Here is a 17,249-nt window from a genome sequence, read left to right on the forward strand (position 1 = left end):
GTTCTATAATTTCTCTGAATGCTGTTTAATAATTTCTAAAGAGGTCCTGCTTAACCCTCCAATTTTCAGACCACGGTTGAGTCCTTGCTATTACCCATTCAGAGCGCTGGAGCCGGGACTTGACTGAATACGGGTGGAATTTAAAATGACTACCGTTCCGCCTGTTTCCGTGACTGCGCGGTTCCAGGGTGAAGCCGCTTCAGGCCAGGTGGTGGCGCTAACTGTGTAACTACAACTTTCTCCAACTGCGCTAAAGCGGAGAAGCAGAAGATTGTGTTGTGGTCAGCAGTCCACGCCTCCGCGCTCATACAGTGTTGTTGGAGGAACAAAAAGAAGAGCTGAACTGTTGAAGGTAGGAATCTGTCCGACACTTTAACACTCACTGTTCTTCATTCACTGAGACAAACAGCTGGAGACACATTTGAGTCTGAAAATAAGATTAGATGGGTTTGAAGTAGATTAAACAACACAAAAGCAGCTTCATTCATACCAGAGCTGAGTAATGTGAGCGTGAATGCTGGGCCAGATTTATTTTATCCTGATGTATTTATGATTTACGCTATAAACAGACTACTTATTGAAACAGTTATTTCAAAATGTTCTTAAATGTTGTCTTGCTTTCGTGACAGCTTTTCCTAGTTAGTTCTAGGAAGACATGTCCCTTTGAACAGCCTTTTATAATGGCCTGGCTTTTCTCATGTGCTTCTGTTCTTTTGTGTTTATCAAGTCAACTCCTACATTATTGATCGTATTATTTGTGTGAATGTAAACGTACTTATTGTCAGGAAAACCGTAAAGATAAGTCCTTCATGATTTTCTGTGTTTTACTCTCAGTTTGGGAACATAACGCAGATTTTATCAGCCATTCCCTTGCAAAAACAACGTGCAAATAGAGGTCATGCCATATTAGACATGTAGCTGCAGTTAATGTAGAAACATCGAATGGTATATGCTGATATTATCCAAGGTGTGTATAATGTGGTGAGAAAATCACAGTTTATTCTAGGCCAGGGGTCGGCAACATGCGGCAGCATTTACTGCCATGTTGCGGCTGCACAGCAGAATTAGATGGAAAAAATAAAATAATCCTCCTTTGCAGTAAAATAAAGCTCTGATGATCATTCTAACCCAGTTTTAACAATAAATGGTCTTAAACACTGGAGTTAATGTTTAACTGCTAATTTGCCCTTTAACCCTGAAGGTTGGCACGCAGACTGCTGGTCACTATGGCAACGCAGATAAGTCGCATAGCTAGCAGCTAACAAAAAGGCAAAGAGAGAGATTTAAGATGAACACGATAATTTGGAGACAAGCCTTTACGGAAAAGTTTCCTTCCAAAGGTGCAAGAAAAGCAGCTATAGCTAAGCTAAAGCCTAAAGCAGAGCCAAATATCTCTGGATTTTCATTTATATTTTTTAGCCTATACTAGTACATTAGCACATACTGAGACATATTTACAGCCAAGATGGTAAACATAAAATGTTGTGGCTCCCAAGGCAGATTGATTTTTGTTGGAAGGACAAAATGGCTCTTCTTAACAGTTAGGTTGCTGACCTCTGCTAGAACAATGTGAAGTGCTTCTTGTTAATGTCTGGGTGGAGGTTGCTGGTTAATTGTTGATAGATTAAGAGCTGGTAAGAGTGTCAAGGCTAGGTTTTTGAGGTCTGCTTAGAGGAGGTGTAGTGTGAGAGCTGTATGGGAGCTTGATGGTGTAGTTTAGGTGTTCCCAGTCAAAGTCCCGGAGACCCCATGCTTTGCATGTTTTTGTGAATGAGGCGTGCTAGATAAAGGAAAGCATAAAATTGTGTATCTGAGGTCTTCAAGACTGGGACTGAGATCCTCTGATCCAGTGGTATAAATTTCCTGAAAACTGGTGGTCCTTGATCCTTGACTCTCTCTCATTTTTGGTGTGGTTGATTTTTGCTGAAGCAATGTAATGTTTTGCAAAGTCCTTTAATGGTCAGAGCCACATTTATTACATAGTCTTCTGACTGTGGTCAATTCAGTTTGAAACAGAAGGGTCTTGTTACAGTATGTTTTTTCCAATACAGCAAAAACAAGTAGTGCCTGAACATGTGCCTTGTGTTCATGTGTTAATGTTAATATGTTAGTGTTTGCGTCATGCACACAGCACACATGCATAAGCCTGCCTCTCCCTACCCACTTTAGTCTGATAGGATGAACAGATGTCTAATTTTGATAATTAATAATGATTCCTATGAAAAACTGTAAATGAAAGATGCTCAAAAGAGACCAAGATGTGTATTTGCGATAGTTTTGCAGTGCAGTGCATTGCTTTGTGTTAGTACAACCTGTGTTAAGTGCGAAATGAAAATTGATTTATATGTACTAACAGGTGACCTATGATTTATATTCTTCACAGACTGAGATTTTCAGATTCAGTGACTGATTTTTAAGGGAAAAAAAGAATAATGCTTTGCTATTGGGTAAGTGCATAAATCTGTGTGTGTGTGTGTGTGTGTGTTAGTTTGTGTTGGATCAATACCAATGTTTTGACTTTGATATTAATACCAGATTTGAAGTTTCTGTACTTATTCCAAATCAACATCTCTGGCAACAAATTTATCAGATTAAAAGTAATTCTATATTGGCCAGTTATGTTTGCACATACAATCTGTCTTCAGTTACACAGAAGAAGAAAACAGAAGTTCACACTTTTACAGTAACGGAAGATTTCAAGAAGGATTTAAAGAAGGACATTGGCAGAAGCAGAAAACACCAGCTGATATATAATGTCCGTAATAACTGAGCTAACACTGCTTTAGCTGCTGAAAAGAATACCCGCTTAACAACATTACAAATTGCTTATTGCTACTCAGCAGAGTCCACTACTACTTCTGAAATCCTGGTTGGTCAGACTCTTTCCTATTGTGAGTATGAAGGGGTAGAGCTAGTGAATGAGTGTGCCTGAATGCGAAAGTGCTGCTGTGGTGATTATTGGCAGACAAGTCTTCTCTCTATTTGAAAAATGAGCATTAGGATTTTTTCTCTAAACAGGTTTTTTAAGCTCTCTCATGACTCAGCATCTTCTCACACTAAAAAATAGGCAAAACCTGATTTTCCTCTTCAATTCAATTCAGAAATCCTACAACTGGAAAGAAGTCCAAACTTTTGCACAACCCCCAATTACTACTTTTACTGTGTTTTTTTTTTATTTTATTTTTCCCTTTTTTTTCTAGTTAATCTAGTTAATTAAATATGAAGTGCCTGTGCCTTAACATTTGAGAGGTTATGTTTACTTCTTTTCATTTCAAAAATCAACAAAATATGCAATTCGGATAGGTGTGCTAGGTAACTTTTTTTCATGCATCTTGTACATTTTGTTTAGCTTTTATGTAGCACTTATTAGGAGTACATTAATTATGGTAACAGTGTTACTGTTTCAGACTGTAACTGGAAATGTAACTTCAAGGATGATCAACAAAATCACTAATGATTGTACAGTGTAGTAAACCTGAAAAACAGCACAATAATGCATCCAGCTAACTTAACTCAAAACTCCCAGATCAAAAATAAGTGAAAAGATTACTACAAAGAAATGATTCTCATCTCTCTCTCTCTCTCACTCAATGTGTGTGTGTGTGTGTGTGTGTGTGTGTGTATATATATACACACCACCTGTTCATGGGGGGAAAGTGATGGCCCATTGGTAGGGAAATGTCTCGGGTCAGTTCTGCTGTTAAAAACAAATATTTGATGTTAGCTGTAATAAAATATGATTAAATACTGTGTGCACTAGAGGATGATTTCAATTTGTTTTGAGGCTTTTGGCTCCAGTAAGTTGCACTACTGCCTATCAGAGGGTTTTACTGACAAAGGTGAAAATCAGGAGCATTGTTGAACTCTGGCTGATCAAGTAGCATCCAAGTAAAGCTTGTTGATATGTATTGTAATGAAAAGATAAGTAAAATGAAATGTGTGCCGATGTGCTATTTATGCAGGAAAATTACAGTCGTATCTCATGTGGTCATAGTGGGGGTGAATTTTAGTGAAAAGTGTAAATGGAACCCAGCCAGAGCCAGATACAATCAAGACATGAAGCACATGTTAATGCTAGAACAGGCTCATAATTCAAGTGCTGTGTAAAATGCATATGCTAACTGCTAACCCGTATTTGTAACAATCAAAATAATAGAGTAAATAAAGCCTAACAGTTAGCAGGAAGGAAGAATATCTAACCTTTTTTTTCTCCTCATTTATTTTTTGTGCTCACTCTCTCACTGTCACCACCCCCCCCTCCCCGAGACCCGAGCTGTGTTCATGTAACGTAAGGAGCCAAATTTATGGAAGTCCAGAGAGGCCATGGGGTAGTTAAAATTTTCTGGATTGTTATCTTGAGATAACAAGTTAAATGTCATGTTATATCAAGATAACAAAAGTTGCTATCTTGAGATGACAAGTTAATTATCCGGTGATCTCAAGATAACAGCTGTGTTTCTTGAGATAACAAGTTAATTATCTTGTGATCTCAAGATGATTAACTCATTATCTCAAGGAAACAGTCCAGAAAATTATAACAACAGTTCATGGCCTCTCTGGACTTCCGTATAAATTGGAGTCAAAGCGCATTGCTTTTTTTTGAAACAGACTAAGAAAAAAAAAAAAGATAAGCCTTTTAAATGTGTTAAAATATACTTGGTTGCCCATTCATGTACCTGGGCACACTGCAAATATATAACAAACATGTTCTGTTTTGCGGAGTAGGGATATGTTATCAAATATCTGAAATATCGATAAAATCCAGACTTTAGTCTGATGCCAATGTGTGTGTGTGTTTTTTTTTTTGGCCAGTATTGGCCAATGCAGATATTATTGTGCATATCTGTTTAAATATGATAGGTTTACTAAGTGTACAGCTACATTGCTGAATCTGCTAAATCAGGGGTTTGCAAACTTTTAATGCCAGGACTCTCATGAAGTAGTGTTTGCCCTATGACCCACCAAATATTCTTTAAAATAAAATAAGACACAAACGCCCTGTGGCTGGGTTCCATCATATCTGGAACCTAGCTCTTGGTTCCACAATACTAGATAACTGCACTTTAAATTTGTGTGACTGTGTGTGCTGTGTGCAACAGGTTGAAGGCCACATTGAAAACACAGGAGTTCTATGAGCTATCAGTAGCTCTGTCTAGTGCAGAAATGGCATGGTTCCACAGATCTAAAACACACAAATATCTAAAACATGCTTCATTTAGATCTGCTCTCAAAGAAAAAATATATATGCATTAATGCAGTTTCCTTGTGACCCTCTCGTCTCCACACTGACACACAGTTTGAAAACCTCTGTACTGAATCTCAACACTCTGCTACAAGAAGTATTAACAGCATTAACAGTGATACTGTCAGTGTTTGGGAGATGAATGTAGGGAGGGCTGATAGGACTTAAAGATTAGAAGTGCATGAACACAGCTTGTTTTAAGCAGGAAAGTTGTCATATCAAATCATGTTGTATTAGATAAACGGTATCCAACTCTGAATGTGGCACAGTCATTAACTGGCTTATTAACACTGAAAGCATCGGCCAAAATCAGCAGAAAATATTGGTTATGTTCGTCATTATTGCTCTTGTGTGCAACCCAAGATAAAATTTAAGACTTGTTTTTATCATGGCAAGTATTTTGTTCAGTGTCTCCTACTGCTGTTTTTTCTTACTGCAGTGTTTGAATGACAGCAAAATGGCAGCCCTGGCACCATGATTAAAATTACTTTTTAATTTAATTAACATAATCATAGAGCTTAGTCTCCTTGCAGTAATGGTACCATTTTATTCCTGGTGCATTGCTGTTTGCCACTTGCAGTCCTCCTGTAGCTGAATCGCTGGTACAGTACAACCATTTTGTCTTATGCGCAAAAAAAAATGTGATGTCCCACTCAGATTCTTCTAGGATTGACAACCTAATAATCCAACAACTACCAGTTTTAGTGATTGCGCTGCAGTTCATTGCTTATTGTTCTCTACATAACTGTTGTTCCTGCTGCTTTCAGGTCCACTCTTTAAGTGACTGCTGGCTTCTCTGTGTTAGGAAAATCTTGCATTGTGCACCATTAGTTGTGCTTTCATTCATATGCCAATTGCACATTATCAAACCAAATTTCCAGTTACAAATTATCAAACAAACAAAATTCTACTGACAGGGATGTTCAAAGTCTTTGCTAGAGCTCTGTAGATTTTTTCCGTACAAGTGTTGTTTAATAATGATGTCCCTGGGAACTTTAGGAAGCTCACTTCACTGTGATTGCTACTTGTTGCATGAAATTTTCCCAACCAATGGCAACGTTTAATATAATAACACAGAGTGTGATTTGCACAGGAACATGTAACATTTGTAGCATTAATATGTAAAAGTTTATTTATGTATTTATTTTTATTTTTTTAACCATTACATAAATGTATATTTTAATACATTGTCTGAAATCCTTGTTTATGCTAATGGATACATATCTTTCTTATGTATTTATAAAATTAAAGTCAAAAGACATTACCTGTGTAAATTGTATGTGGTTATATGCACTGGAAGTATACTTAACAACAAAAAAAAACAGAAGTGTCTGAATACTTTTTTGTCACTATTTACTTCAGTCCACCAGCATTAGAAATGTTATCTCTTTGCTGCAGCTGTGTTTGTTGTTTTTCTCTCCCTGTCCTCTGTCCTCTAATGTGCCTCTGTCTCACTGTTGCTTTCTCACTGCAGTAACCTTCAGCATTTCTTAAATTAAATGTCTAAAATGTCCTTTCATTCCATTATTTTACAAAGCTAGATAGTTGATCTTACTACACAGGTAGCTAGCTTGCTGCTTTGCAGATTAGGTACATTTTGCTATAATAAATAGATTACTATACATAAATCAATTTTGGTGAAAATGTCTGATAGAACCTTACAATTCTAGGGCCATTTTGGAATATCACACCTGCGCAGCCAATTACAGACCGTCATGTACTGTAGTCTAACTAATAATTTAAAACACACACACTCTCAGAACTGCAACACCACATGGAAGGGATAGCCAACCCTCAACCTCTTAGGAATAAAGTTTCATGTCTGACACAGATAACAAAGAGGAATACAAAGCAAACAAGTCTTTCCTATAACATTCTCAGAATGTTTCTTATACAGTCCCAGTCTTAGTCAAATTACATGTTTTGTGTATTTTCTAAATGGAAAATTAATCCAACATCTACATGGAATAAGCATTAAATATTTATGTTTCTACAAATGTACATGCAATGTTACCTTATTAGAGGGGGGGAAAAAAAATGTGGTGTGCGCAAAGGTTTGGGCACCCTCTCAGTCAATGGTGATTGTAGCCAAAGAGTTCAGTTTTTGGTTCATTAGACCACAGCACTTGACTCCAAAATGCCTCTGGTTTATCTAAGAGTTGTTTGCTTTTAAGAAGTAGACGTTTGTGTTGACATCACAGTTAAGGTTACCTTCTGATAATCTTTCCATGCAGGTGATGCTTGTGCAACAACACTGCACAGCAGGCCAAGGCATCATTGTTCCCATGCCTGCCTTCCTGCAGGTTCTTGGCAGTGATGTGGGGGTTTTGCCTGGCATACCTAGCCTTGGTTTGCCAGATCTTGCCTTGACTTTAAAAGTTATCCTTGACTTTTATTTCTTTAAAGGGACCTATTATGTTTTACTGTTTTTTAGTGTGTTACATAGCTTTTTGTGTATGTAAACAGGTCGTTACAAAGCTAAAAGTACATGCTAGAGGGAGTAACTCTCTCTCACAGTAGCCACTTTTCTCAGCTGCCCAAAACTCCTTGTTGGAATTCCAGCCCTTTTCCTTTGTTACATAATCACACACTCTCGTAAAACGATGCTTATTGCCTGCCTACTGACAAACTTGGCATGCCCACACAATGCAGAGCAAATACTGGAAGCTGGGAAGAGTTTAATCAGATTTGTAGCCAAGTCGAGAAGACATTGACCTGACTTTTGGGATCAGATTCTGCTTTTAACTAATATGGCAGAACCGACACCATTAGCAAAAGAGCTGGAGAGAAGGATATATCTGCAGACTGAAAGAGAGGGGTGGATCATGTAGGGGCAGAACCGCTCTGGCAATTGACCAGTCAGAACAGAACAGGAGAGCTGACCAATCAGAGCACACTGGGCTTGTCTGGAGTGTGGGTTGAAAGTTACAGGAGCTCTATCAGAGCATTTTAGACAGTGGGTGAATAGAGATATACAGTATGAAAAAAATAATGTGTTTTTGGAACATGGAAGCATGTAAATCTAGTCTAGTAGACCTCAAGAATAAAATTCTGAAAACTAAAAATGAGCATAATAGATCCCCTTTAATGCCATTTCAGACAGTGAAAGTTTATGAGCAGACAATATTCAGATATATTTTATATTGTTCTCTTGCTTTGTAAGAATTATCTTTAGTTTCAGATCCTCTTTCAGCTCCCTTGATGAGCCCATAGCTGCAAAGAGTAAGCACCGTAAGAGGTTTGAAGAATCACATAATTTATTATGTTCTGAAATTGTCTACACATGACTTGGATTACGGCCTAATGAGTCAAATAAGCTTTCAGTCCTTACAAAAAATGCATGTAGTAAATATAATGATAGTGTAAAGCAGAGGATCCAGTAGCATTCAGTGGAAAAATGTACATAGGATAAACCCTATAGAGTTTGTAATAATTTTGTTTACCATAGCACGTGATGGTGGCAGTGTTCAAATAATACCAGTCATTACATTGATTTATAATTTGGATCATGAGTGCTCCACTTCATACTTTTGTTGCATATTGAATTCAAATTTTCTTTCCTTTTTTTTCTTTTTTCTTCTAGAAATGAATGATGTCCTATGTGAAGTCTTCTCCACCAAGAGGAACGTTAAACTGCTGAAACAGGTTAAATATAAGAATATGGCATCCAGAAGACATTCTAGTACTCAGCAAATGCCATCTGGTTCCCTCCACATGAATAAATCTCACAGACAAACACAGAAATGCAGCAAGGAGAGAACTCACTACTGCCTGGAGTGTGGAAAGAGTTTTACTGAACAGAGTGCTCTCAGAATACACCAGCGAATTCACACAGGAGAGAAGCCGTATTACTGCTCAGTGTGTGGGAGGAGTTTTACACAAAAGATTCATTGCCAAAAACACCAGCTCATTCACACAGGAGAGAAGCCGTATTACTGTTCAGAGTGTGGGAAGAGTTTTACTCGACAGAGTACTCTCATAGCACATCAGCGCATTCACACAGGAGAGAAACCATATTACTGCTTAGAGTGTGGGAAGAGTTTTACTGTACAGAGTAATCTCCAACGACACCAGCTAATTCACACAGAAGAGAAGCCGTATCACTGCTCAGAGTGTGGGAAAAGTTTTAATCAACAGGGTCATCTCCAGGAGCACCAGCGCATTCACACAGGAGAGAAGCCGTATCACTGTTCAGACTGTGGCAAGAGTTTTACTATACAGAGTTCACTCCAACGACACCAGCGCATTCACACAGGAGAGAAGCCATATTATTGCTCAGAGTGTGGGAAGAGTTTTAAACATCCGAGTACTCTTCAACAACACCTTCGCCTACACACAGGAGAGAAGCCGTATTACTGCTCAGAGTGTGGGAAGAGTTTTACTGTACAGAGTAGTTTCAAAAAACACCAGCGCATTCACGCGAGAAAAGCCCTATCACTGCTCCGATTGTGTGAAGAGTTACAGACATTCAAAGACTGTGAAGACACACAAGTGCACTAAGATCAGTGGTGGAAATGGACAGTAATGAGTGTAACCCTAAGTCTCCAGGGAGTGGTGCTTCCAGCCCAGATTTCAGGCTATTTTTAGGGACTGCAGCTTGTTCACCCAATGAGAAGGCACAGTGCCACATCTTCTCCCTAAAATGAGTGAAAACTCCACATTAAATATTAAGGTGTTGATTACAATAAGATGTCTAGTTTAGTATGTCTAAGCCAGTATAGTGTTTCTGATGCAGTGATAGATGTTTTGACAAACATTTGACAATGTGCTTGACTCCTCTTTTGTTCCTTTGATTCATACACATTACCTAGTCAAAGGTTTTTGCAATGAAAATGCCACTTTGTCTTTCCTTTAAACTTTTTGGAGATGTTTTCTGTATGCCGTATGTTAAAAGTTTTCTTATTGAGGACTTTAACAAAGGAAATACACTATATGGCCAGAAGTATTGGGATATCCCTCCTAATCATTGAGTTTAGGTGTTTCAGCCACAGATTTACATCTAAATCAGATGAATGATGTAGAAATTACAACCATTTTTGTACACTGACTTCAGGCTTAAAAATAATTAGACAGCTGGCTGCTCAGCTGCTCACCTGTGTTATTCTCTCATTGTTTCACCTCCCAGTTTGCAGAGGTCTAGAGTCAATTTCAAGTGTGGCATTTGGAATCTGTTGCTGTTAACTCTCAATATGATGTCAAAGACAGCTGCAGTAAAAGTCTGACAGAGAAGAAACCCAGTTTCTTGTGATGACTATGGGTTCCAGACTTTAGCCAGTGATTGAGTAGAGGATTTGCCACAGAGTAAAAAAGACAATTTAATTTGTGATTGCTAGTTTGTCCAGTTACTTCTGAGCCCCTAAAAATGAGAGCGATATATGAAAATGGTAGCAATTCCTGCATCGTTCACCTGGTTTAGATGTAATGCCCTCAAATGAAGGTGTGCATGTTGAGCTCATATTTGTTATTTCATTTCAACTCCAATATGCTGTGCTGGATGGCTAAACAATGACTTTTTTATGGACCTAACTATATGCAAATTACATGCAATTATGTATATGTGTTGTATATATGACCTCCTCTCACCTGTATGTAGATTGCCTACATACTGGTGACCTCTCCTCAATATGGCATACGCATGCCTGTTCTACACAGTATAAAGTTGCATGCAGGCCAGACTACAACTCATCCATGGCCTTTCCTTTGATGTTCAGACACTTTAAGGACTGCTTTTGTTTAGTTAAACCTTTGCATGTGAGGTTTTATGTATTTTTGTGCATGTGTTAAACTGTTGATTATATTTCTCCATTTTTCATGTTTTATGTTCTTGTAATTCTGAAAAATATAAAATATTGTAATATAAAATATTATTAAAAAAGATATAAATTTTATAATCTCTTCTTTTGAAATTCACTGTGTTGTTCTCTCTTTGGTATATACAGGATTAAAGAAGTTATTAATGGATGTTTTTCATACATTTCTGAATTTTGATCTTGGTCAAACTGTGGTAAAATACCCAACAGAACACCAGCTTTACCTTGTAGTTCTCTTTGGCAAAAACTGGCTTGCAACTCAGCCATTTAATGTATTCCACCACACGTTATAACCTAATAGATGCAGATTTTTGTTGTTGTCGTTGTTGTTGTCATTGTTGTTGTTCCATAATATTATCTTCCTTAGAATCAAAATTACTTTATTTTGCCAAGTGTGTTTCCCAAACCAGGAATCTGTCATAGTGAGTCCACAAGTATAACATACTAAAACAGACCAGAGAAGTACATAGATGATAAGAAACATTAAAAAGAAAAAAAAATATATAGAGAAAAATGCAATAGAGTAAGTAATAAGAGATTAGATATAAAAGAGCTCATGTGAAAGGAACTAAAGAGATGAATATGTAACCATCAATTCAATAAATGAATATTTGTACAGTTTTATAAATAAGTAATTTGTGATTTAAAAGAAGATTTAAGAGAGGCAAGGCAATTTTATAGTACCTTTCATACACTGTAGTCATTAAAATTGCTTTACAAATGATAAAATACAAAAATAATTCAAATTATAATTTAAAAAGTAAACTAGAAATTAAAAACATGATTAAAACAAAAGATTGTAAAAGAGAGGAATCATTAAAATATATAAAATCTGATTTCACTAAAATAAAAGCATGAGGTCTAGCTAGAAGCCACATTTTGCTTACCCTGTCTTCGTCATTGGCCTAAAATTTTACCATAAACCTTCTTTGACATTCTCCAAATTCACCATAAATCCAAGACATAGCTTTAAACGTAATATTACTTAATCTAACTACATTATAAGCCAGAGTCGTAGTTGAAACTCTATATTTTGTCTTATTCAAACTACATTATAAGTTAAAGGCCTAGCCCTGTACTTGCTTTCATTTGTCATATGCGTAATAGCTCACTATACATGTCAGTTCACTCACTCTAACTCCATCACAAGCCTGAGGCCCTGCCCTAACCTTACTTTGACATTCTTTAACTGTAGCTCTATAGTTATCTATAGTTATTGCTACTCACTCTGACTTCACCACAATCGTAGAGCTCTTAACCTACCATCACTCACTCTATCTACATTGTAAGCCTGAGGCCTAGCTAGATGCCTCCTTTTGCTTAAAGTAAGGAACAGAAGCTATAAAGCTAGGCCTTGGGTTTCTACTCTATCTTCCTCACAAACCTAAAGCCTTGCTCTGAAATCACTGTTACTGATTTCATTACACAAAAGGCTCAAGGCCTAGCTGGAAGCCTCCTTGTGCTTAGTTTGACTTCATCATAAGCCTAAGGCCTTGTCATTAAACTACTTTGAATTCTACAACTTCACTATAAACCAAAGGTCTAGGTCTAAATCTACTATCAATTACTCCAACTACATGATAAACCTGAGGCCAGTTGTAAGGCTAATTTGACCTGATCTATCTACAGCATGAGTTTAAAGCCTGGTTCTGTATCTGATTTTAATTCTCCAACTTCATCCTAAGTCTAATGGAGTGCTATTGATTTCAGTTCACTTACTCTAACACCATCACAAAGGCTACTTTTGCTTACACTAGCTTCATCATAAGCGTAAGACTTAAAATACAATTGAGTTAGTAACAGGCCCTATAGAGCCAGACCTTAGGTTTGTGCTTAACTCTAACTTTCTCATAAACCAAAGGCCTTGCACTGAAACCACTGTTACTTACATCACTACAATAAAAGAACAAGGCCTAGCTAGATGCCTCCTTTTGCTTACTCTTACTTCATCGTAAGCCTAAGGCCTTGCCCTAAACCTACCTTGACATTCTTCAACTTCACCATAAACCCACGGCTTAGCTCTAAACGTCATATTGCTTACTCTAAATGCATTATTAGCCAGAGGTCAACTGTAAGGCTACATTTTGGTTTTCTCAGACTAAATCATCAGCTGACAGCCTAGCTGTTTACCAGCTTTCATTTTTTCAACTTCATCATACATCTAGTTGCTCGCTATACATCTCAGTTCACTAACTCCACCATAAGCTCTGCTGTAAGATTACCTTAACATTGTTTAATTGTAGCTATGTAACTGTACCTTCACCACAAGCCTAGGGCCTAGCTCTCAACCTACCATCACTTACTCTGTCTATCACTGGAAAGGTCATTTTGCTTGCTGTAACTTCTTCAGAGGCCTAAGGCCTTGCCCTACGCTTACGCTGTCTACATTATAAGCCTGAGGCCCAGCTGAAGGGATATTTTTGCTTACTCTAGTTTCATCATAAGCCTAAGATGTATAATACACATAGAGTAAAGAAAACAAGCTATAGATCTGTGCTTTAAGTTTGTGCTTTACTCTAACTTCATCATAAACCTAAGGCCTGACTCTGAGTTCACTGTAAACTAAATGGCTTGCTCTGTACAAACATTTTATTCATGCTGATTACATTAGGAACCTCATGCCTAACTAGAACCCAACATATTAACCTCTGCTTTCACATATTTTTACCTCAGCATAAGCCTTGGGCCTATATGTAATGCTACGTATGCTCACTCTACATACTTCCAAAGCTTAAAGCTTTTGCTTTATCTAACTTCACCGTAAGCCTGGGGCCTACCTCTAAATCTACTTATACATACACACTAACTACGATTTAAGCCTGAGGCCTAGCTGGATGCCTTATGATTTACTTGCTTTCATCATAAGCCTAAGGCCTTGTCATTAAACTACTTTGAATTCTCCAACTTCACTATAAACCACTATAAACCACTTCATTATAAGGCCTTGCCCTAAAACCTAATTTGACATTCTCTGACTTTGTCATAAACCCAAGGCCTAAACCTAGTATTACTCACTCTTTCTATACGATGAGCCAGAGGCCCAGCTGAAAGGCTAATTTTGGCTTACTCAAACCACATCATCATCTGAAAGCCTATCTCTGTACCAGCTTTCATTTCTTTAACTTCATCATAGGTCTAATGGCTCACTATAGATCTCTTTTTATTCACTCTAACTCCATCACTTTGACATTCTCTAACTCCAATTTAAACCTCTAAGGCCTAGCTCTATAGCTACTGCTACTTACTCTCACTACTGCATAAGCCTGAGGCCTAGCAGCAAGATAGCCTAAGTAACAGTAGTTAGAAAGCCAGGCCTTAGTGGTTTACAATTCACCCTAACTTCTTCATCAGCATAAGATAAATCTGAGGCCTAGCTGGAAAGTTAATTTTGCTTACTCTACATTCTTCAGTATGCTAAGGCCTAACTTTATACCTACTGTTACTTACTCTACAATATAAGCCTGAGGCATAGCTTTATGTATCCTTTTGCTTTCTCTAGCTTCATCATAAGCCTAATGGCATGCTCCGTACCTAATTTCACTTTATCGCCACAACTTCTTCCTAAGCCTGATGGCTCGTTCATACATGCTAACTACATCAGGAGTCTAAGGCCTAACAGCTAACATTATTTTACCTACTTTAACTGCACTATAAGCTTACAGCCTGGACAGTAACCTGCCTACAATTACTCTAACCACAGCTTAAGGCCCACGTCTGTACCTATTTTTACCAAGTTGTCATAATTTCTTCATAAACCTAAAAGCTTTCACTCACTCTAACTTCAGCATGAGCCACAGCCCTTAATCTAAACCTACTGTTGCTTACTACATTAAAAGCCTGAGGCATAGCCGTAAGCCTCTTATGTAAACTTGATTGTCAAGCTGGCTTTTTCTGTACCTAATTTTACATGCTTCATCATAAACCTAAGGCCTATCTCTTAACCTAGTGTTACTTAACCTGTTTTCATTACGAGCCACTTCCAAGTACATCATGACCTTAAAGCATAGGTCGTTATCTACTTTTATTTCTCTAACCTCATGTACCTCCTTTCCCTCATCCTCATTTCATCGTATGGCATGGCCTAGCTCTAAAATTACATTCACTTGCTCTAACTTCATCACAAGCTTAAAGCCTAGCCCTGAACTACTACAAACTCTAACTTCATCATATGCCAGAGACCTAGCTGTAAACTCACTTTTACGTTCTCTAACTTCAGAACATGTCTTTAAACATAGTTTTGCTTACTCTAACTTCATCATAAGCTTAGGGCTTAGCTCTGTAGCTGCTTCTACTTTCTCATCATACTTTCATCATAAGCTTGATGCCTTACAATGTTCCTCTTTTCATTCACTTTTGCTAGCCTAGAAGCTAAAGGCCTACTAGCTATTAACCTGTTATTCATGCTATTAACTTTAACCTCAGTACTTCGCATATAGGCTTACAGTGGAGTTAGAATAAGTACAAGTAGAATTACTGTTAGGCCTTATTCTCATGATGTAGTTAGACTGAATCATGTGCATAAGGCTTTGCCCTGTGCCTACTTTTACTTGCTTATATATTAAAAGAATCTGTAAGTAAACAGCTCTTATCATTAATACAAACATACATATATGTGCACACAAAGAGTTTTCTTCATAAATATATGTGCATGTAAAGGAAGAAAGGAAAAAAATCAAAATCTCAAATCTTTAAGCAACAATTAAAGAGAAAGTGTGCACTGAGCTTCACTGTCTGACAAAAGGCAGATTCGCAGTTTCACAATTTAGGAGCATAATAACGGAAAGAGGCCTATCCATATTTTCTGTATTGCGCTCTGGGGCATGTCTACGGGTGGGCTGGGGTCAGCCTTGCCCACCCACAGGAATCATTTGCCCATCCAATGAAAGCTCTGAAAAAAGAAACACACAAAAAAAACATTGTTATGGCTATTTTTTGAGTGTTCATAGTTTTTTGTCATGGATAATTTTGTTATTGCTCCTCTGTCTGGTAATCATATTAGGCCTAAACATCATTCTGTCCTAGCTCATCATACAGGCACTTGTGCCTGACCCTGTGCATTCTATTCTATTGTAGCCTACTGAAGATCCAAACAAAAATGTGCTCACAAGTTTTCCTGTCCAGTTTGTACAAATACATATTGCTTATCATAAAATCAGTTCATTTAATTCATTAATGGCCCCTGCAGGAACTCAATGTTTTGTGCGTGCATATATATACACAGACATACATATACACACACATACACCGAAATACATGTATCTGCGCGTTCGAGTGTGTAAACGCGCTTTACGTACCTTATTTTAGCACATACTGTACCATTACTCACGCAATAGAGTAACTACAGACAGACTAAGGCAATGGGCGGGAAAACAGACTCGAACATACCAGAACCTTACGTAACACTTTCTCCCCAGCTCCGAAAAAAAAATATCACAACCATGAAACGAAAAAAGGGCTCTTCATGCGAACAACGTGGGTGGCTCTTAAAAGAGCCGTTGGGTTTGTTGAAGTCTTCGTCACCTTTTACTTAGAACTGGTGTACTTGGTGACGGCCTTGGTGCCCTCAGACACGGCGTGCTTGGCCAGCTCACCGGGAAGAAGAAGACGCACAGCCGTTTGAATCTCCCTGGAAGTGATGGTGGAGCGTTTGTTGTAATGAGCCAAACGGGATGACTCACCAGCGATGCGCTCAAAGATGTCGTTGACGAACGAGTTCATGATGCCCATCGCCTTGGAGGAAATGCCGGTATCGGGGTGCACCTGCTTCAGCACTTTGTACACGTAGATAGCATAACTCTCCCTCCTGGACTTTCTGCGCTTCTTTCCTCCTTTGCCGGCCGTCTTGGCCACGGCTTTCTTAGATCCCTTCTTCGGAGCGGACTTCGCTGGCTCAGGCATTGTTCTTCTCTTCGCGTACAACTCACGAATGAGGGGGGGTATTCGGCACCCGGCTTATTTAGACTCCGAAATTCAAAGTAAATAAGCTCCGCCCTTCTGAATGCTGTCAAACGATCATTGGGCAACAATCGACGTCTCGCTTGGCGGACAAATCCTGGCTCTTGCCCAACCCCCCTCCTCCTTCCAACTGAAGCCTCTCCCTTTGTTAACCTTCCCGCGCATTCTTAGCTGCGGTTGTGTCTTATACATTTATCCCGACCAGGTTTATTCCAAATGTATGTTTTTTTTTTCATTTTCCA

The 17,249-nt window shown here is 38.2% G+C and overlaps 2 protein-coding genes across 2 annotated transcripts in view; one reads left to right on the forward strand and one right to left on the reverse strand.

Annotated features, from left to right (window-relative positions):
- Positions 1-139: 139 nt before the first annotated feature.
- Positions 140-17,249, forward strand: part of LOC118827536 (zinc finger protein 160-like) — a 28,005-nt gene continuing 10,895 nt past the window's right edge. The window contains exons 1-2 of the mRNA XM_036598934.1: positions 140-352; positions 8,826-9,661. Of these exons, the coding sequence (XP_036454827.1) occupies positions 8,828-9,661 (834 nt within the window). The 5' untranslated portion in view covers positions 140-352; positions 8,826-8,827. The remainder of the gene's footprint in view (positions 353-8,825; positions 9,662-17,249) is intronic.
- LOC118827531 (histone H2B-like) lies at positions 11,608-17,128 on the reverse strand. Its single transcript, XM_036598929.1, has one exon. The coding sequence runs from the start codon at positions 16,948-16,950 to the stop codon at positions 16,576-16,578; it is 375 nt and encodes a 124-aa protein (XP_036454822.1). The 5' UTR covers positions 16,951-17,128; the 3' UTR covers positions 11,608-16,575.

Source organism: Colossoma macropomum, unplaced genomic scaffold (genome assembly GCF_904425465.1).
Source record: "Colossoma macropomum unplaced genomic scaffold, Colossoma_macropomum, whole genome shotgun sequence".
In the NCBI taxonomy this organism is placed as follows: Eukaryota; Metazoa; Chordata; class Actinopteri; order Characiformes; family Serrasalmidae; genus Colossoma; species Colossoma macropomum.